Source organism: Ictalurus furcatus, chromosome 23 (assembly GCF_023375685.1).
Source record: "Ictalurus furcatus strain D&B chromosome 23, Billie_1.0, whole genome shotgun sequence".
In the NCBI taxonomy this organism is placed as follows: domain Eukaryota; kingdom Metazoa; phylum Chordata; class Actinopteri; order Siluriformes; family Ictaluridae; genus Ictalurus; species Ictalurus furcatus.
The window spans coordinates 10,072,916-10,095,459 of NC_071277.1; the positions used below are offsets into that span (position 1 = coordinate 10,072,916).

The window sequence follows — 22,544 nt, forward strand, 5'->3', positions numbered from 1 at the left end:
TATTTTATTTATTTATTCATTATTATTTTTATGTTTTAAAACCCATTTCGCGTTTTACACAGTGATAAATCGTGATAAAGACTGAGAGTATAGAGATTATATTACAGAGGTTAATAATAAAGTCTCTGTGCCGCGCTGCTGCAGCTGGAACACAGTCTGCGCCGCCATGTTGCTGAGAAATTCCGCGTTTGTACTTTTTGGTCTCTGCTGGTATCCGTACTGCCGGCTGAGGCGGGATTTCATTGAGGGACGCTGCTAAAGCTAAAGCTAAAGCTAAAGTGAAAACACAGAGTAGGAGGCGGAGAACGCTGAGCTGAGGGTTAAAATATATACCAAACGGAGACGCTCTTGTGGAGAAATAGATAGAGGGAGAGATTTAGAGAGTGTGCTCGCCGTGCTTTGAAGTAAGTAGCGCGCGAGGCGGAGCTCGTGTCACCACCGATACGAAGAATAACAGCGCTGTGAAGATGCTAGGCTAGTTAGCACGCTAGTTGTGTGCTAGGTCCGGGTTTTACAATATAAAGTTAGCCAGGTAGCTACAGGCGAGTGAATCATCAGAGAGTCTGGGCAGAGTGTGAGGTGTTTCCGCGGGGTATAACTGAGAGTATATGAGTCACATCCAGCGGTGAGACAGCAGTGAGGCGCTCGGGCCCTGAACACTGCGGATTAAACTCCAGCACCGCTAATACACAGGTGCGTCTCTTCCATCACTAACACTGTACTGCGCTATAAATCTGCCCCTGCCGTTACCCCTGTCCCTATCCCCCTTTAACCCCACACAGTACTTCATCACCAGCAGCGCGATAACCTAGTTAATTTAGTCAGGAACTAGTTAGTTTGCTAACATTAAATTAGCTATCGTGTCAGGACGGCAGCTAGCAGGTATGCTAATGATCCACTACTCCTTAGTTTGGTGCGTAACGTTTCCGAACATTTCCTTCATTATTTAATATCCAGATAAACTGCTGATCTGCTGCTGATCGCATTTTAATCCCATCATCACTTCATCTGGGATCAGCAGCTAATCACTTGGGATGCTAATCTTACTGCTAGCTTCCTGTTAGCACAGTTAGGTTTCGATTCACAGCTAAGCTTTATTTATTTATTTATTTTAAATAAATATTTGTGATTAATTATGATCACTTGGTAGAGTATTATTAATAGCAGCAGCAGCTTGTTTAATTTAGGAGCTGTTGAACATTACACATTAAACCTGTTCAGATAATGGCGTGGAGTAGAAAATCGTCTCAGGAGGAATACACACACACCCCAGGTGTTTCTCCACCATACTCCATCTCAAAGTTGTGGTTAATTTTCATATGTATATAAGTAAAGGAAGAGAAGTCCTCAGTAAGAGCCTGCAGGCCTCTGTTTAATTAAACATTTAATTTTAGTGATGTTTTACGTGTGATAAAGATAGTGATGTTATAGTGAAGTACCCACAGCGCTCTGGCCCACATCTGAAACTAAAGCTGATCTCTGGTTATTTGATTCACTTATAAAAACATCTGAGTAATTTCCGTAGTTGTGCATCAGTACAGCCGATCCTGTCTCTAAATCTTGTGTGAAATTAAAGCCCTTAATGCAGGACTCGGAATTAAAGATCAGAATAATCTCAGTGCAAACAGCAGAATCACAGAGAAGCTGATGGAACAGGTATAGGTAGTGATATTTTACCTGTGGTAAAGGTAGTGATATTTTACCTGTGGTAAAGGTAGCTGTTGTCAGTGTGGTGTTCAGTTTTCACCTTTCATTACTCTCCACATCTCGTTTATTTTCACTGTTGTGTTACCATTACAAGCCGACTGAAGGGATTTCTCCCTAATTTAGTCTGGGCTAATTCTCCCCCAGTGCTCAGCTCTCTCCTCTCTTTCACACACCCCACACCCTTCACACCCCACACACACACACCACACAGGGCGGGTGAGGGATATCACTTCCTTGGTATGACTCGACTCTGCTCGCTTTTTGGGGGTTTTCCACTGTGGCTAGTACCTGGTACTTTTTTAGTACCACCTTGGTCGAGGTTCCAAGCGAGCCGAACTGTTACTAAATGTGAGCCACGCACGGAGGGAATAGGGTACTAGATCTGTAGTATCTTTCTCCTGGTGTACAGTGTTGTATGGATTCTCGTTAATGAGTGGTTCTGTATTGTGCCTGAGTAAATGTGTCATTTACAACCCCAATTCCAAAAAAAGTTGGGATGCTGTGTAAAATGTAAATAAAAACAGAATGCAATGATTTACAAATCCCATATTTTATTCACAATAGAACATTAGAAAACATGTCAGATGTTTAAACTGAGGAAGTGTACCATATTAAGGAAAAAATAAGGTCATTTTGAATTTGATGGCCGCAACAAGTCTCAAAACTGTTGGGACGGGGCAAGAAAAGGCTGGAAAAATAATTGTTAGTAAAAAGAAACAGCTGGAGGTTAATTGGCAGCAGGTCAGTAAGATGATGGATGAATGCGGCCTGATCGAGTATTTGTACAGGGATTAGATAATACAACATTAATCCTGCGTGAACGCGAGTGTAAGACGCACCCACGCTGAGGCAGCACTACACTGCAGCAGAAAAGCATGCAAAGTAAAGCGAGTCGAGCAGTACAGTGGAAATGTGGCTTTACTGACCTTCTGCTCCTGCTGCATCACAGGGCAGCGTAACAGACACACACTGTCGCACAGACACAGAGGAGAGTGATATCTGCCCTCCTCCACATAGCTCATAGATGTCCACCATTGGCTATTTTTGCTGTGATTGACAGGGGAGAGAGAGAATTTCCCTCCCACCCAGAGCGCTGAGGAGTGCTGTGGAATTGTCAGGATCCAAAGTGTCTCTCTCTCTCTCTCTCTTTATTCCCTCTCTTCATTCGCTCTTTATTCTCTCTCTTCATTCGCTCTTTATTCTCTCTCTTCATTTGCTCTTTATTCTCTCTCTTCATTTGCTCTTTGTTCTCTCTCTTCATTTGCTCTCTTTATTCTCTCTCTTCATTTGCTCTTTATTCTCTCTCTTTATTCTCTCTCGAATGTTTGTGGTGTTAGTGTGAAACAGTAACGAAGTGTAAGCTTCTCTGTGATGAATATGTTGAAATCTTGAAGTTACAGCTTTACCTCTGACTGTTGCACAGCACTGACACTGGAGACTCCTTCCATGGAGCTGCTGTTATAGAAAATTAATCAGTACCTCCTGACCAATCACATTTCAGAATCCAGCAGCTCTGTAGATACGTTTTTTATTATTATTATTATTATCAGGTTGTATATTTGGTGTCTGTCTCACCGCCTCCGTGGAGAAGTTGAGAGCTCTGAGTGAAGAGCCAGACGCTGGACGGCTCATGACTTCAGACCAGGAAGGGAAAGATCTAGCTGAGCCAGAGGAGCAGCAAGGGCAGGAAGTGAGGAAGAAAGAGATTCCTCTTTTGGTAAAGTATTTTCTTGTTTTGTTTAATCTGGTCTGTTTTTGTTCCGTCTCTCTCTCTCTCTCTCTTTCTGTGTGTCTGTCTCTCTCTTGCTCTCTGTCTCTTGCTATCTCTCTCTTGCTCTCTGTCTCTTGCTGTCTCTCTCTTGCTGTCTCTCTCTCTCTCTGTGTGTCTGTCTCTCTCTCTCTGTGTGTCTGTCTCTCTCTCTCTGTGTGTCTGTCTCTTTCTTGCTCTCTGTCTCTTGCTGTCTCTCTCTTGCTCTCTCTCTTGCTGTCTCTCTCTCTCTCTCTCTCTCCCTTCTCAAACTTCTTAGAGAATATTTTGGCCCTGGCCTGCGTATAAAGCGAGTGAGTGTTTTAAGGTGGAGTTTAAAAGCGGAGACTCGCCCAGAGCTTGAGTTTGAGTTTGATTGACAGCTCCACATGCGAGACACTTGTACAAATTTAAATGTGCTATTTTGAGCGTGGGGAGGGGGGTCAAGCGCCATATTGTACCTCCGCTTTCTTTCTCTATCCCTCTCTCTTGGTCAGCCACGCTGAGAGCAGTTGCTTCAGGTTTGTCTGCTGGAAGGATTTTTACTTTAAAATTTAACATGGGGTGTTGTTTTAGTAAAGAGCTGAACCCTAATCCGGTCGGCGAAAAAACGAGTCTTCTTCAGACGTCTGTTACTGAAAGCTGCACGGATCAGGATGTTAAACAATACTCTTCTGTGACCGAGCTGGCTGAAGAGAAGCATTCCGAGTACGGCCAGACCAACAGAGCCATGGACGTGAGGATTGATGCCTCCTCCACCAAACTCTCAGCAAGTCTCAGTGCTAGTGATATGAGAAGCCGCACGGCGGCGTGGGACGAGTTTAACGATGACTCTCGTAATAAACCCCTGGGGGGCGTTTCAAAAGATTCAGACCTTCAGACGGAGACGGCGGTGTTGAAATCTGTAAAACGGAGAATAGCTGAAAATGTAGTAAAACGAGCCAACTGGTTCTGTGAAGTTGAGTCGTCTCAGCGAGCAGATTCAACTCGTTTTAGACCCCGATGTGAGAGCAAGACTGCTGCAGACGCACTCGTACCAAACGGTCGTCACGTCACAGCCACGTGTACGTCGGATGACGTCAGCCTGGAGGTCTCGATCACTCAGGAGCATGTTCAAGCAGAGTGCAGCACAAATCAAAAACCTGATGTTTTCTTTACAACCAAATATCTGTACGATGGTCTCCTCGATTCAGATGAGAAAAGATCTGATTTTCTCACATCAGGGAGAACCCAAAGCTTCTACAGTATCTGCTCGATTGATGCAGATGATCTCAGAGGTGAGAAAGAACCGGCAGCCATGACACACCCTGCAACGTTTGATCACACAGATTTATTAGCTAATACTGAAACAAAGGTCTTTATCAACACCTCACTGAGTAACGCAGCTTTAGAAACTTTCATTGGGACCAAAGAAACACAAGAAGATGGTGAGATAGTGTCTGAAGATCTCCCAGCAGAAACGCTGCCCCATGTGCTCCCTGACGTCATCGGGACGTTTTGTGATGCAGGCTCGCGTGAAGACGCAGCATCAGAAACCCGTTTTTCTGTTCCTTCTGAAGACATCGTGATGGAGATGAGTGGAAAGCATGGACACACATCACACATCACTGGTTTGCACAAGACTGTCGACGAAACCATTCCTGATCTGTTAGAAGGAAACGACCGGCTCAGTGACTCAGTGGTGGATCATACAGATGTGGACTGTACATGTCAGACACGTGTCAACACAGATGCAGAATTAATGAACGAACTAGACGTGACAGAAATGGGTTGTGAACTTCTTCATTGCTCAGAAACCCCAGAGCAAGAACTCAAAAGTGTCTCCTCACAGTCCAGAAACTCAGACAATCAGGAGAATCATTTAAATAGTTGTGTCGACTGTAGAGAACCCAAACCAGTAGAACCCAATACAAAGGTGGACCTCAGCGTGATGAGAGAAGTACTGCATGAACTCGAGCCATGTTCTCGTGTAAAACCTGATCATGAGTTTTTACGCTCTGAAGTCTCCAGCGTGTCTCAGGTTATTGAGGATGACCCTTCATCTTTTGTTACTTCTGCATTAGAAAGTGATCTGAAGACGCGAGGGTTTATCACAGAGAGCAGCTCCCGAGACGCTGACGTGTTAAACCTGAGCTGTAAATCCTGTTTATCTCCTGCTAAAGACGGCGTGACAGAACCGGCCGAGTCCATATGTTCTTATGCTGAAAGGGAAGACCCGGCCACAGAACCGGAACCCAGATCTGAGTTTAACTCTCATCAGAACTTAAACTCTTTGACATCAGAAGATATTTCAGGAGGAAACGGTGATGCGCTTCAGCCGGTGACATTTCAGACAGGGTTAGTTGATTACTCTGGGTTTGATGCATGTTCCCTGCTGAATCACTTTGATGCAGAAAAGAGAGAAATTAACTTTGGCATGGAGGACGTCACCTGTCACATCTCATCCACCGAGCTGTCAGACCTAGCGCAGGAATCTGAGCGTGTAGAGACGAGCGAGAATTCTGTGCATATAAACTCCAACACTGATTACTGCCGTCCTCTCCACGCTAATCAGAGTTTAGTGAAGGATTTGGGAGATGCTTTACAAAACCCTGAAGATCTCAAAACCAGTGAAAAACAGATGTTTCCAGCTACAGCTCAAGAAAGTTTTAACATGAAGGAAGAAGATGAATGTTGCCTGAAAGAGAAGGAGACCCTGATTAAACCCGAATGCTTTAATGAACACGTGCTGGAAGGACCGAATCAGATTTCGTTAAGTATCTGTCCTGTTAAAACTCCTGAAAAGGAACTGCAGAATTCCAGGTCCATGAATTTTGACTTTACTTTTGGCAGAAATAACGATGAGCAGGTGATGTGTTTATTTCTGGAAGGCAGCCGGGAAAACACAACTCTTTCTGTCCAGTCGTCTGGTCAGGCCGAGCCGCATGACACCTTCGAGAGCGCCACATCGTCTATAAACAGTACACAGTGCCAGAGCGCTCACGTTCTCACACACACTTTTTTGGGGAAGACTCACACGCAAAGCTCCTCCGAGCCGCCCAATCACGAGCCAGAATTGACACACGGAGATGTGCAGGACGTGCACACGATCGGCTCTGCCGAGCAGCAGGTGGTGATCGACTACAGAGTTCCTCTTGGGAGAACCATGAGACCGATTTTTGAAATTGGAGAACCAGCACATGCCTTAGAAGGACATGATCGCTTTGATGAAGGCATGGAGTGCTTTGTGACGAGCAGACTTCAGGGATATCAGCTTGATGGGTTGCATGCTTCAGGTTGTAGTCTCGGAACTGCTGGAATGTGCCCCACCCCCAATTTCAGTGACGATAACAAGGCTATCCCTCTCCCCGTCGAACCTGGCCAGGTCGACCTGTTCGCCAGCACGCCTTCGTACGAGATTCACTTTCTCGGCCCAAACGCCATCACGGTCCCGGTACAGGTCGAAAATCCACAAAGTCTGACCTCCACAAACGATTTGGAAAGAGAACGAGGTGTTCTAAACATGGTTTCGGACCTTCTCGGTAAATCTGAGGTGAACGAGGACGGAGACTGCAGTCACTTCCTGTCTGTGTGGGCGCGAGAACCTGAGCTGGAGTCAGCGTGGCAGTATGGTTTCTCTGAGGCAGACCTGATGGGACGAGACGGACAGGAGGAGGGTAAAGCTGATTCAGCTCTCGACTCCAAGCGTGTCCAAGCCTTCACAGAGGCGTACCCGTACAGCCTGGTAGTTTCTGATGGGGCCTGTGTGTGGGATTGGCAAAATACTTACGGGGAACTCGTAAGTCTGCATCACTGCTGTGTGGCTTCATAACTACTCTGATGTGTGAAGTTTAGCTCTCTGATTTAATCTTCTTTCTTAGGAATCCACCAAGGTCTCAGACCTTAACCCTAACGCAAAAGCATGGGCCAGTTATATTCCTAACCAGGAGGCATCTGGACGGGCCTACACACACGGTCTCCAGTCATGGGTCGACTCCAGTGACGCAGGAAACACTAGCTCACGAGGTAAATCTTGACAAAGCCCTCAGAGCTCATGATGAAGTGCTCCTGGTTTCGTTTAGTCAGAGTTCTAACTAAACAAATATACTTTACACTTGATAAATCTCAGGATCACAGAATTTCTTCATGTCTGTTTTACAGATATATTCAGTTATCAAATTTTCCTCATGGTCACGCTGCAACGTCCAATATCAGATTAGATCCTTTATCAAACGTCTTTATATGAAATATTATCTGGTTATTCAGCACACCATTGTGATTAATTTAACTTGAAGTTTTCTCAGTGGTTAATAATCTGATTACACTAACCTTAACTCAGCAGTTTTTTCTGTAGAAGAGGACGTCCAAGTCTGTGTCTAGATTAGACATCAGCTCGTAGAAGGACGACAGCATTATATGTAATTTGAAATCTGTTAAAAAGGAAATTGAATATTTTTCTCCTTGCTCGATGGGTTTATTGATGGTTCTGAAGCGCTTGTATTATTAATAATGATTGTATTATTGTCATGTATTTAGAAAAAATACAGTGATTGACTGGATCATGTAGACCCAGACCCAGAGTGTTTCACTGTTATCTCGTCACTTAAGCCAGGACGAGGCTCACTGAAGCGTAACCCTAATGCTGACCCTGATTTCTTTCCATCATTATTGTGGAAATCACACCCCGTCTTTATCAAAGCTTTTACTTCATTTCCGGGTTCCTGTAATTATTATACTGCTTAACTGGTCACGTTCATTAAAGCTAACAGGGTTCATAGTGGGTTTGATTAGGAAAGTTCCATGGCTCTAACAAGAAATCAGATTATTATTGTATAGATTTAATTAATGATCCTGATATTACAATAATTGGATTGTGTTTACAAAATAAATCTGTTTGCAATGGGAGTTTATTTTAAAATATTAAAGTTTTCCCTAGCTGCAAGAAGTTTGAGAACACCTGATTAACTCTAGTGTTAAAGTGAGTAACTGTAGAATATTAACTGTACACGTTATTAAATTTGCTGCACGGTTGCCTGTTAATCAGATATTATTTAATGGAAACTTATGCAGTCTATTTAAAACAAACTTAGGAGCCTTTTAGCTGAGGATAAAAATCTGTGCCATGTCATTCCAGGTTATGTGCCTGGTGATGATGGTGAGAAATGGAATGAAGAACCACAAGTACCCGTCTCAGTAGGACTGCCTTCAGCAGAACCACCAGAACCTGTGGATATGGAAACAGCAGAAAATCAGTTACCCACCAACATAAAGGGTACTGTAATTAAAGACGAGCATTAAACACGGCTTGGTTTAGATTACTCTGTGTACTTGGAAATGATATCACTAGAAATGTTTTCTTTCTTTGAGTAGGAAGTGATGGCTCAGATTCTTCCAAGCAGCTTGAAGACCTCAGAGAGCAGCTGAAGGCTACGCTGGAGTTTTGTCTCTCCAGGTAATTAGCGGCACACGGAGATCCGAGATGATCTCGCTGATCCTCCTTCATCTGGATGTGTTTTAACCCTCACTACAAAACACTTCATTGTCATGTCTTAGAACTCTAATGGATTACTGGTATCAGGATTGATGTGCATATATAATATATAAATCTGTTTCTGAATTGTGTAAAGTTAGCTCCAAAATTATCGGCACCCTTGGTAAAGATGGGTAAAAACAGTTATGAACAAATTTAAAAAGAGGACCTGAGAATCTGGAGCGCTTCTGTACTGTGGAGTTCTTTCAGGTTCCTCACTCTGTATCCTTCCTGAGCTTATAGGAGACGTCTATGGGCAAAGGGAAGGGAGATGGAGCACTAAAATCTGAGGTGCCAAGGTTCGATTCCGCTCATATTTTCAGTGTGAGATTTAATTATTTTAACACATTTTTTCATAACATATAGCTCCTCTTGACCGAGGGTGTCAATACTTCTGGAGCTGACCATAAGCCGAATGAGGTTACTCTGCCTGTTTCTCTAAAGTGTTCTTTGTAAAGATTTTAACTGAGTGGTTTGAATACTTCATCACGGTATCGACCTTGTTTATAATAGAATAATAAGAAGCCGCTGTACATGGGCGTAGATTCCTGACTGTGTAGGAGGTTCTTACACAATGTGAGGCTTTGTAAAAAGAGTTTATTCAAGGGCTCGGAAGCTGCAGCTCAGTTTATTGTGGCTTTTCTCCCCCCGATCTTGTAGGGAGAATCTCGCCAACGACATGTACCTCATCTCTCAGATGGACAGCGATCAGTACGTGCCCATCGTGACTGTAGCTAATCTCGATCAGATCAAGAAGCTCAGCACGGATGTCGATCTTATTGCAGATATTTTAAAGAGTACGTCATCATCTGCCAGTAATTACGGTTACGATTAATCTTTTCTCAATCGTTGACTTTTAATTTACCGGCGTTGATATTTTCTTAATATTTTGCAGCACTTCCTCTTGTGCAAGTGGATAAATGTGGTGAGAAAGTGCGACCGAATCAGAATCGCTGCATCGTTATCCTCAGAGAGGTTCCTGAAGCCACTCCCGTTGAGGTAAATGCTATCGTCTGATGATCATGTAGAGAATAATCGATGCTGTCTGTGTAACTTTTTTCCATAACCGTTGTTTTGCTTTTTAAGGAAGTGGAGTCGCTCTTTAAGAGTGATAAATTACCCAAATTTGTCCATTGTGAGTTCGCCTATAACGATAACTGGTTCATCACGTTTGAGTCCGAGGCAGATGCGCAGCTGGTAAACCTGACTCTCATCTTTATCTTCTCTATTGCTTTAATAAATTTGGTTTAATCTGGTGTGATGGTATAATTGTTTTCTTTGCTATCTGTGCAGGCGTATCAGTATCTCAGAGAGGAAGTGAAGACTTTTCAAGGAAAGCCTATAAAGGTAAACTTCATCACAGTATTGTTCTTTTCTTAATGATTTTATTTCCTTCAAAAAATAATGTGACCACTTTATTATCGTTTTTTATTCGATAATAGGCGAGGATCAAGGCCAAGGCCATTGCGGTCAACACTTTTGTGCCAAAGAATGGATACAGACCCGTGGACATGTCCTCAAACCTGCAGCAGCGCTATACCTCATACTACATCCCGCCTGCGTTTGGGGCGCAGCAGCAGTTCCCCCCGTTCTACAGACTAGTCACTCATCAGGGCTGGTCCACCACACAGGGCTACTTGGATCATAGTTTGGTCAGTATTAGACCTTAGACTCGTACACACATGCCCCTTGCTCTGTTTATACACACTTCAGGTTGCTGCTGAACCAGCGCATGACTAACACGTACACTAATCTTCAGTAGCTTCTTCCACAACATTACATGTAACTGTAAATGGATAAAACATATGATGTATCATTGAAAAAACTTAGTTATTGTCCAATTGCTATGGTATAAGAGAAATAAAATGTATGAGGACCTGCTGTAGAAAATAGAAATCAACTTCCTGGTTGTAAGCAGGTAGTTGATGATCTTTGCGTACAACCCTAAGTTGATTATTTTACTGTAACAGCATGTCCCCGAGGGTTTTATTCCTTACTGATTCATCAGTGTTGTACTGTTTGTTTTGCTGCTGTAGCACTTCATTTATTTCAGTAGAGAAAGTGTTAGCATTAATTAACGGTACAGTTAATTGGTACTGTAATAATTTCTTCTGTCCGCTAGGTTACTCCTTTCACTAATCCTGGATTCATCAACGGCTTCGCTGGATCTCCCGCTTTTAAATCAGCCGCTCCACCTTTAACTGCCAGATCGTTCCAACCCAGGAATCGGTGATGTGCTTTTCTTTTAGAATTAACGTAAACGTGTGTATCGCTCTTCCTTTTCCTTATTGTTGATGGTGTGTGTGTGCATTTTAACGCTTGTAGGAACCACAATAAGAGCCACATTCGACCCTCAGCACCAGCTGCAGAACGAGGAACCGGTTTGTTGGAGAACCCCGGTTCCTTCACCAGCTCTACAGAGCGCATTCCCAACGGGACCCGGCCTCCACAAGCACATCAGCTGGGCAGCCGGCCGAGATTACCCAGCGCTCCGAGTTACCCTCGTAGGGAGCAGGTCGGGAGCGGACGCATGGAGATGAATGGAGCAGATTATTCACCTGTCTTGGGGAGGGGAAGGTAATACATCACGCCTGCTTCTGTTCAATCTGCCATGTCATCATTTCCTGTGTGTTTGAAATGACGCTTTACACATTCTAACTGTAATTTATGAACGCCTAATCAGTAATTGTGAGTCCAATCTGCTGTCTGATCCTCTGTTGTTTTTTTAAGGAGAAATGGCTATGGCTACAAGAAAAGGAGAGAAGATAAGTTTACAGTAAGTCGTCTGGATGATAACGATCTCAGCTGGTGTGTGGCTATAAGTGGGTTCAGCTGTATATGTTTACGATGTTTTTTTTTTACAGAAAGCGTCCACACAGTCGCCCCCTCCAGCCCAGGAGCGTGTTCCTTCTCCCAGTTTTGAGCTGGGACTGTCGAGTTTCCCTCCCCTGCCTGGTGCTGCTGGAAATCTCAAACCTGAAGTGAAGACTGAGAGCAGCCTGGAGAACCGACTGTCTGACATCGTCACTGGAGCGGCTAAAGACAAGGTGCTGTCTCTCTCTCTCTCTCTCTCTCTCTCTCTCTCTCTCTCTCTCTCTCAGCTACAAAGAACAGCTGAACGAAACCAGTGTTATCAGATTACAGGATGTAAAACCAGGCCAGTGCGATAGCGTTAAAGACAATAAATATACAATACATGGGTTATATTTATAAGCTCGGAGATCCTCCGTCCTGTACTGGAGCTTTGCTGTTACAAACACACCTGATGCACACCTGAACCAGGTTACGATCTAATTGTGTAGTCTTATGAGTTTTCTCTGGTGTGTTTGAAGTGGGGAAAATTTTAAAGTGACCCTTCATGCTGAAGTGGAGAAATTGTTTTTAATGAGATTTGCTCACTGTGTGTTATGTAAACCAGGCGCGTCAGTGGGGGTGTCGCGGGCTCATGAATATCTCGGAGCAGAAACCTTTCCAATGAAAAGCAAATGGACAGAAATGAAACATCTCTCTCGTTAAAGTCCTGCTCAGTGAATTTGTGATTGTTTAGCGATGCGGTTATTTTGATTTGTTGGCTAATTTTCTGCGTAAATCATTCGGACAATAACGAAAGATCACCATGTAGAATCAGGGAAGAATCTGACCAACGCAGGTGTGATAAGAATAACAGGTATTATGCAGTGTAAGACAAATTACAGATTCTCTCAGTACCAAGGACTGATCAGCGGTCGTGCACTGCACCTGGTCCGGTTCTGTGATCAGATCCGAAGCAGGGCTGAGTGTGCTCACGGTCACAGTGTCGCTCATCAGACTGTCTGAGAATCCCTCACATTACTCAAGTTTTATATCAGAATAAAGAAATGTATAAAGACAATAAAATCATATATGATTTGTGGAAATTTTTATGTAATAAAGTACAATAAAGTAGTATTCATTAAAGTTGTAAATAAAATTTGAAAATGAAAGTGCAAAGAATATAGTGCAAGTCCTAACAGCTTAAGTGTAGGTGCATGAATTTATTTAAGATATTTACGTTCAACATCATCTGGGAGCTGATTCCAGTTTAGAGTGGAATAAAACACGATGCTTCCCCGGGTTCAGGGTTCTAACAGCTGACCACCTGGGTTCTGTTCTTTTAGCACAGCACAGATATATTCAGGATTTAGACCATGGTCGTGATTTATAGACTAGAAGCACCACTTTGACGTCATTTCTGTAATGAACTAGAAGCCAGAGTTCTCCTGGTTTTGGTTAGAAGTCTTGCAGCAGTAGTTGAATGAGTTGCAGATATTTGATGGTATTTTTAGGAAGTCAGTTAGAGATTGATGAGCCTTTAATTCTGTGTTTAATCTGATAAGATGCTGTTTTGGTGACTGTGTTAATATGGCTAATAAAGGTCGGATCTGAGTTTATTAGAACACCATGATGTCAGACGGTTTTTGTGTTTATTCCCCTGGAGTGGAGATGTGGTGCTGAGTCGTTCCTCTTCGTTGCCAAACACAATAAGGTCAGTTTTGTCCTTATTTAATAGGAGGAAGTTTTGACTCATCCAGCTGTTGATCTGCTCTGTACACTGACACAGAGAGCTGAATAACTCTGGCAGTGGTGGCTCAGTGGTTAAGACGTTGGGCTACTGATTGGAAGGTCATGAGTTCAAATCCCAGCACCACCGAGCTGCCACTGCTGAGCCCTTGACCAAGGCCCTTAACCCTCAACTGCTCAGTTGTATAAAAAAATGAGATAAATGTAAGTGAAATCTGCTTGCACTGGAATGTGACACTGAATAAAGCAGCTCCACCACCAAGTTTCAGGCCTCCACCACCACCTTTCAGGCCATTTCTGCAAACAATCATAAAACTGACTTTTCTGGAGCTACCTCAGTGGGAATAGTTGCACTTCTCTTCATTTAAGCATTTAACATAAAATATAACTTAATATTATTAACTAAAAATTATTTATTGGGAGGCGATCTGACAGTTAGAAGAATCATTTTCCAGGCAAAATGGAAGCTCTTGTGGCAGTCTGAGAGTAACTGCATCCTATTCCTTCTATTATTAATGAAAAGTGGAATAGGGGGAAATTACAGGCACGCTGGATCCCACCTTCTCTTCAGCCTTAAGTAGCGTCTACTACAGCACGGACCTGACCCTCAACACTGTATGTGCTAGTGTTGTATTGTACATTGCTGCAGTGATCATAGAGCTGTCCTGACATCATCTGCCACATGTTCCTTTTACACTGGTTTTCAAAACAGCTTTCTGTGCTGTAGCGCCACCTATCTCGCCCTTTTGTGCAACAGCAGTGGCTCCGGGCACGTGATCTAAAGCTCAAATCTAATTGGACGGTCCGTTTCATCGCGGAGCGACGGGGGAAAAATCGCCACTGGTAAAAACAAATCTTGCTTTGTCACACTGTGATTGATCGTGCCTGATGTGAATAGCTCCATAAGGATCTATTGTTTCGATTCAAGAGCGCCATCACATCAAACATTCACATCGCTTAAACACGCTCAGTGTGAAAGGCCCTTTAGTCTCAGCAATTACCAGCTGCTCTATCTTCTCTGAAAAATCTATATGATGAGGAGAGGATGATGGGAGAGAGAGAGAGGGAAGATTTCGAGAGGGGGTGATTGTGGTGTTTCTCGCAGCTGTTGTAGGTCATCATAACTTTCATTCAACGTCAGGATCTTAGCTTGAGATATGTCCTCTGATGGGACTCTCCTGAAGTGTATCCTCTTGTGGTGTGATGTTTGAGGCCTGTGAACATTTTCCTGCATTCTAATTTGAGAGTTATTTTCCGTATTGTTAGTCTGGAAATGAAATCACCGGCTGAGTGCAGAATCATTTACACTGTTAACTGAAGTGACTTAAATTCACCAGTGTTTCAGAGACGGGTCTAATATAATCTAATTCAGCCCCCCCCCCCCCTCCTTTGACTGGACAGGTGGTGTTCATTGATTCAACTATGAATTCTGCATCAATTCATGAGTGAGTGCATGAAGATAATCTGAAGATGTCTGTCCGAAAGTTGAAGTTGAACTGAAAGTGGATCTTTCTATAGGATAATGATCCTAAGCACCAGAGCAAATCCACCAAGGAACAGCTCAAAAAGAAGAAATGGAGGGTTATGATACGGGCGAGTCAAAGCCCGGATTTGAATCCCATTGAAATGTTGTGGAGGGATGTGAAACGGGCAGAACATGAAAGAAAACCCTCAAACATCTCGCAACTGAAAGAATTTTGCATGGAAGAGTGGTCAGAAATTCCAGCAAACCTGGTGGACAATTATACAAAACATCTACAAGATGTTATTTCTGCTAAAGGGGCAATACTAGCTTCTCAGACCAAGGGTGTACTTACTTTTTTCACAGAAGACTTTCACATCTATTGATATTCTGTTGTATAAATTATTGGAAAAGCTGTTTTTCCTTGTGATTTTGTTTAAGTACATCTTTATTAACAGGCGCTGTTTCAAAGAGGATCAACTGTTCACTCGTCCAAATATGTAAAAAAAAAAAAAAAAATCCATGGGGTGTACTTATTTTTTCACATGACTCAGCTCAGTGTCATTATCAGTTGTCCAGATGTTATTGATGCCCTCAGTGCCACAGTAATTTCACAGAGGTTCTTCTGTCTCTTATCAGCCTGTAAATAAGGACACCATGAGCAGCCGTGTGAGTTCAGGAACCCACAGAGAACCAACACAGACTGTTAATCCTGTTCCTCAGCCTGCAGTGGAACAGCAGAACCCACTGTCTCCCACCTGCAAACTGAGGTACTGCACGATGCTGATCAGATGTGTCTGTAATCATGTACAAGTCTGATATTTATGAAATAATTACCAGTTAATTAACTGTTCAACAGTCTTACCATTTCATTTCATAACATATGTTCAGTGTGTTTGTTCAGTTTGTGTGTGGGTGTTCAGTGTGGGTGTTCAGTGTGGGTGTGTGTGTTCAGTGTGGGTGTGTGTGTGTTCAGTCCAGCACAGACTACGCTGATGTAATTAAATCACCATATAATGATATTAATCATGTTTCTCAGAGGCTTTGAGTTATAAACCAGTTAGAACGTGTGTTGTGTGTAATACAGCAATTAAATTACAATTTATTTGTATATCGCTTTTAGTGACAAAAAGTGCAGTTTATTATTCATTTATGTATTTTTGCATTAGTCAGTTCTCATCAATGTTTTAGTTTTAATATGAAATAAAGACTTAATGTTTTCTCACACAGTTTATTTAATACAGAATTTGTTCCTGCTTTGTGATTTTAAAACCGTAGCTCAGTGAAGTCACAGGAAGTAAAGCTGAAGGAGATGAGCTCACCTGTAGAGGTACCTGCACTGTCCGATCCTAAAAGTCCAACTCCAGTCCAGATTACTCCAACTACAGTGAGTGTGACCCTCTCAGCATCATACTGCTAAACTCTTCATCTTTTTCTATTCATCAGTACATTTCTTATAGTACTTAACTTGCTGTCATATAATAATAATTATAATATAATAATATAATAGTAACAATAACAATATAATAATAATAATAACTATAATAATTAATACCAATAATAATGAATGATTAATCTGTGACATTTCCTCATGTTGTAACGCGTGTGTGATCACTCAGGAGCCCCGGAAGCCGAGTTACGCAGAGATCTGTCAGAGGATACGGGAGGCACCGACGCAGCAGCCACCAGTCGAGTCCAAACCCACCACCTCTTCTCCTCCTTCCACAGAAGAACCCGCCTCACTCGACTCTGCAGAACCCAAATGCAGAGAACCCCGGCCCGTGTCTGCCAAACCTGCGCCTCACCGAGCCAGAGAGGCCTGGAAGTGTCATCAGGGGGTCGGAGACACGGCGCCTCAGTCCTGAGAACCGAGCGGTGACTGAGGAGCGAACACTCGGCGGGTCGGGGCGCTCAGTACCGTCTCTTGGCTCGACCCGGCTGCACATGCACATAGTGAACACGGACACTGGAATCAGGGCCTGCAGATGACCGCACTCATGGGTGCATGAGGGTTCTCATTTTTACCCCGTTTTCATTTACCACAGGTTTATTTTTCGTTTATGAGATGTGGGGTTGTGGGTTGTTGTAGGAGGACAGTGGGATAAATTTACCTGCACTGTCAGACATGAAGCTTTTTTTTTTTGACAGAGGTCAGGGATTTTTGTTGTTCAAGACTAAAGTAGTGCTGGTAGCAGCGAGTACAGACTGAAATAGTGCTGATCTGAATTTTCAGTTCTTTGTTCTTCTTTTTTTTGCATTGATATGTTTTTTAAATCAGAATGTATATAATTTTGTAACCCCAGTGTACTGGCACTAACACACTGGTCTGATTCTGTTTCTCTTTTCTACACCAGGCTGAACACTCGTAGCGGTGAGGCCGGCGTGATTCAGTCTGATTCGTGTTTAGTTTTTATGTAATGCGTTGCCACTGGAGAAGAGTTCTGAGCTCTGATTTTTTTTTAAACCAGCACAAACATGATAATCCTTTTTTTTTTTTTAATCATTTGTACTGATGTGGTAAAGTAGCTGGTGTAACCGTTACCTTGTCCTGTGTGCATGCCTTTTTTATGTCTGATTTATTTTCCTTTTTCCATCTACTTTCTTTCTTCTTTTTTTTAAAAACACTTTTAATAGTTTCTCCCATTCCTAGAGCGCTTTAGAAGTTTCTGAGCTCGTGTGTAAGAGACGTCTATAACAACACGTCATCACACTTTATAAACAAAACAGTAAAAAAAAAAAAAAAAAAAAACAGGTTCTGACGTGACTGACACAACATATGTCTCCTAAACACTTTTCTGTGTGTGGTGATGATGCACTTCTCTTGTTTTGTCTATTACAGTACAGCGTATTTTACAGGTGTATCGTGCAGGTGAGGTGCTCCACCTCGTCACTTCCTGTTTCGTCTCTCAGTAAGAGGAACCATTGAGACTCATCTCTGCATATTCAGATTCTCAGAAGTTTGTTTGAGGTTGTGTGTATAAAATGTACATTATTCACTCCCTCAACCTGCTACAGTCACGGACCGTATCTCACGTATCTGTCACGTCTCTTCCTGAAGCTTCTCTCTCGTTTACTCGCTCGGTCACGTGTTCGGTTTGTTCTCAGATCCTGATGGATATTATGTGCATTTGTGTTTTTGGCAGAGAAGCCGGTCCCGTGTCGTTGTCTTCCTGCTGTGTGGAGCTCATCACACTGCTCGGACATCGTTATTCTCCTAAACTGCATTCTCCCATTTAATATCTAATGTTTTTTCTGCAATCCAATCATCATCATCACAAACAGATACAGGTCTGATGAAGAACTTCAGTATGGTCAGAAACATCATTATAATTTCACATTGCTCCACAACTTGATTTTTTTTTTTTATTTTAAACTTGAAATGTCTCTGCCTTAACTTTTTTAGAAGCATGTTTGCAGTTAATTTCAGATATAAAATGCTGATGTGGTTTAGGGAAGGTTCTCAGCCTGAGTTACTGTGTTTCTGTAGCACAACACTTAAGGTTAAATTTGTTTTTTCCTCTTTCTCTCTCTTTTTTGTTTTCTTTTTTTTGTAAAATGCTTCTGGTCAGAACTGTAATGTGTGCACTTGGAAATGTGTGCGTTCACTGTACAGATGTAAATAATTGGGGAAAAAGTAAAAAAATGGTACCATAAATTGGTTAAGAGCAAGATGTATTAAAATAAATGTGGATGAGAAACTGGATGCCTGATGAGTGCTGATGTTCTCCTGACCTGTACCTTCTCAATCACTTTCACCACAAGGTGGTGCAGTTTAAGTTTCTAGACTGTAGCCAACATTCATGTTCTAATAACTCTGTACAAAGAACTTGTACTAGACCTTTATTCCAGTGTCTCAGCTTTCAGAGGGAGAGAATGATATAGTTTGTTGTTAAAGTCTGATTTTTATCATTCTAAATAAAAACTTTGTTAATATAACGGTGAAGATAATTTATGATGTTAGAGTCCACATTACACAGCAGTTAGTTCCGGTTCACTAATCTGATTGGACGCGTGGCATTGTGAGAGCACTGGGGCGTGGTGCTGTGTGTATCTCTCCTCTGTGTTCACTACATAACAGTACAATTCTAGCCATAGCTCATGACACTGAGACTGTTACTACAGGTGATCAGGCAGTCTGTGTGTTACCATGGCACAGTGCTCTATCCAGCTGTAGCTTCTTTGGGAACTATTTTTGTTGTCGGAGTAAAAATACAATTGGGCTGTATTGTGTCGGAAATGTCAGTTAATCAATATAATTTTTTTGTTTATAGAACTGTTGTAAAAAAATGACATCACAGTTGCAGTCCTGCTGCTGTACTGAATCCCACATGGTGCAGACTATAGATCATTGAGATTACTGAGGATGGTACCCCTTAAAAACCATAAAGATGCTTTGGACCTCGGTTCATATGAACAGTTATGCTATGATGACTATGACTACAATTACCACAAACAGTTTTGCACTCATGTCTCAGTTCAACAAAACAACAGACTTTCTGTAGAAACTGTAATGAATTTCCTGCTTACACAACTGCACTATTTGAGCATGTAGTATTATCACATTTATAGAAGGGGTGTATTTATTTATAATCGCACTATCCGGTGTCACCCAGATGAGGACGGGTTCCCTTCTGAGTCTGGTTCCTCTCGAGGTTTCTTCCTCATATCATCTCAGGGAGTTTTTCCTCAGCACTGTCGCCTCTGGCTGCTCATTAGAGATAAATTCATACATTTAACATCTATATCCTGAATTTATATATTTCTGTAACGCTGCTCTGGGACAATGTCCACTGTTAAACATAACACTGTATGTGTTAAATGTACACATAACACTGAACTGAACTTACCTTTCCATGAAAATACAATAATAACTCTAAAAACAGAAACATTTTAAGAGTATATGTTGCTGTTCTAAGTTTTATTAATATTTTGTGTATATATACTTTAAACCTGTATTTTTTTTTATTATACTGTGCAGCTGATGAAGTCCTGTGTTGAGGTGGAAGTGTGTTTGGATCGTTGTCTTGCTGCATGATGAAGTTCCTCCTGATTAATTTGGATGCATTTCTCTGTAAATCTACAGACAGAATGTTCCTGTAAACTTCTGAATTCATTCTGCTGCTACCATCATCAATAAAGGTTAGTGAGAATGTTCCAGAATCAGCCATGACACTACCTCCACCATGTTTCACAGATGAGCTTGTATGTTCTGGATCATGAGCAGATCCTTTCTTTCTCCACACTTTGGACTTTCCATCACTTTGGTAGAGGTTCATCTTGGTTCCAGAATGTGTGTGGATCATCTCTGTATTTCTTTGTGAATTCCAATCTGGATTTCTGATTCTTACTGCTGATGAGTGGTCTTCATCTTGTGGTATGTCCTCTATATTTCTCCTCTCGAAGTCTTCTTCAAACAGTGGATTGTGAGATCTTCACCCGTGCTCTGTGGAGGTTGTTGGTGATGTCACTGACTGGTGTTTTTGGGTTTTTCTTCACAGCTCTCACACTGTTTCTGTCATCAGCAGCTGTTGTTGTTTTCCTTGGCCGACCCGTTCTTTGTCTGTTACTCAGTACACCAGTGGTTTCTTTCTTTTTCAGGACATTCCAGATTGTTGTATTGGTTATACCCAATGTTTATTTAATGCCTCTGATTGATTTTCCCTTTTTTCTCAGCTTTAAAATGGCTCATTTCCCCCCATATATAGCTCTCTGATCTTCATGTTGGTTTATCCTTTTTTAACAACACATGCAGTGTTCACAGGTGAAACTGAAGGCTAATACCAAGAGTAGATGTTCAGAGCTATTTATTGTTTAAACAAGCAATCTAACAGGACACACCTGGGTAACAAGAAACACCTGTCAGTCACATGGTCCAATATTTCTGACCACTTGAAAAATGGGCGGACCCAAACAAAAGGTGCCATTTTATAAGTTAACACTAGCGATCTATCACTCATTTTCATCTATTAATCTCAAACCCAAATGTTTTGAGTGTAACAATAGAACTGAACTTGCTGTTTGAATAGTTACAGAGGAAACGGTGTCTATGGTCTGTCTGACTTTTAATCTCTCTCTCCCACTCTCTCTCCCCATTCCCCCCCCCCTCTCTCTCTCCCCATTCCCCCCCCCTCTCTCTCTCCCCATTCCCCCCCCTCTCTCTCTCCCCATTTCCCCCCTCTCTCTCTCCCCATTTCCCCCCTCTCTCTCTCCCCATTTCCCCCCCCTCCCTCTCTCCCCATTTCCCCCCCCTCCCTCTCTCCCCATTTCCCCCCCTCCCTCTCTCCCCATTTCCCCCCCCTCCCTCTCTCCCCATTTCCCCCCCCTCCCTCTCTCCCCATTTCCCCCCCTCCCCATTTCCCCCCCTCCCCATTTCCCCCCCTCCCTCTCTCCCCATTTCCCCCCCTCCCTCTCTCCCCATTTCCCCCCCTCCCTCTCTCCCCATTTCCCCCCCTCTCTCCCCATTTCCCCCCCTCTCTCTCCCCATTTCCCCCCCCTCTCTCTCCCCATTTCCCCCCCCTCTCTCTCCCCATTTCCCCCCCTCTCTCTCCCCATTTCCCCATTTCCCCCCCCTCCCCATTTCCCCATTTCCCCCCCCTCCCCATTTCCCCCCCCTCCCCATTTCCCCCCCCCTCTCTCCCCCCCTCTCTCTCCCCATTTCCCCCCCCCTCTCTCCCCCCTCTCTCCCCCCTCTCTCCCCCCATCCCCCCCCCCATTTCCCCCCCTCCCCATTTCCCCCCCTTCCCATTTCCCCCCCTCCCCATTTCCCCCCCTTCCCATTTCCCCCCCTTCCCATTTCCCCCCCTCCCCATTTCCCCCCCCCTCTCTCTCTCCATTTCCCCCCCCTCTCTCTCTCCATTTCTCCCCCTCTCTCTCTCTCCATTTCTCCCCCTCCTCTCTCTCCATTTCTCCCCCCCTCTCTCTCTCTCCATTTCTCCCTCTCTCCCACTCTCTCCATCTCTCCCTCTCTCTCTCCCACTCTCTCTCCATTTCTCCCCCCCTCTCTCTCTCTCTCCATCTCTCCCTCTCTCCCACTCTCTCCATCTCTCCCTCTCTCCATCTCTCTCTCCCACTCTCTCTCTCCATTTCTCTCTCTCCATCTCTCTCTCTCTCCATCTCTCTCTCTCTCCATCTCTCCCACGCTCTCCATTTCTCCCCCCCCCCTCCATTTCTCCCCCCCTATTTCCCCCCCCTATTTCCCCCCCCCTATTTCCCCCCCCTCCATTTCTCCCCCCTCCATTTCTCCCCCCCTCTCTCCATTTCTCCCCCCCCTCTCCATTTCTCCCCCCCCTCTCTCCATTTCTCCCCCCCCCTCTCTCCATTTCTCCCCCCCCCTCTCCATTTCTCCCCCCCCCTCTCCATTTCTCCCCCCCCCCTCTCCATTTCTCCCCCCCCTCTCTCCATTTCTCCCCCCCCTCTCCATTCCCCCCCCCCTCTCCATTCCCCCCCCCCTCTCCATTCCCCCCCCCTTCTCCATTCCCCCCCCCTCTCCATTTCCCCCCCCTCTCCATTTCCCCCCCCCTCTCTCCATTTCCCCCCCCCCCTCTCTCCATTTCCCCCCCCCCCTCTCTCCATTTCCCCCC

At 43.7% G+C, this 22,544-nt stretch overlaps 1 protein-coding gene across 3 annotated transcripts; it reads left to right on the forward strand.

Annotated features, from left to right (window-relative positions):
- The first annotated feature begins 238 nt into the window (after window positions 1–238).
- Window positions 239–20,965, forward strand: larp4b (La ribonucleoprotein 4B). 3 transcript variants are annotated; one of them, XM_053611658.1, is made up of 17 exons: window positions 239–693; window positions 3,258–3,424; window positions 7,315–7,459; window positions 8,568–8,705; window positions 8,804–8,885; window positions 9,624–9,760; window positions 9,859–9,962; window positions 10,050–10,160; window positions 10,257–10,310; window positions 10,406–10,615; window positions 11,086–11,192; window positions 11,289–11,540; window positions 11,694–11,739; window positions 11,828–12,010; window positions 15,604–15,734; window positions 16,243–16,351; window positions 16,584–19,809. In XM_053611658.1, the coding sequence occupies exons 2-17, from the start codon at window positions 3,338–3,340 to the stop codon at window positions 16,827–16,829; spliced, it is 2,142 nt and encodes a 713-aa protein (XP_053467633.1). In that variant the 5' UTR covers window positions 239–693; window positions 3,258–3,337; the 3' UTR covers window positions 16,830–19,809. The 3 variants fall into 3 exon arrangements, with proteins under 3 accessions (XP_053467633.1, XP_053467634.1, XP_053467632.1); XM_053611659.1 differs by having other exon boundaries at window positions 239–404; XM_053611657.1 differs by lacking the exon at window positions 239–693 and having other exon boundaries at window positions 3,332–7,232; window positions 16,584–20,965.
- The last annotated feature ends 1,579 nt before the right edge of the window (window positions 20,966–22,544 follow it).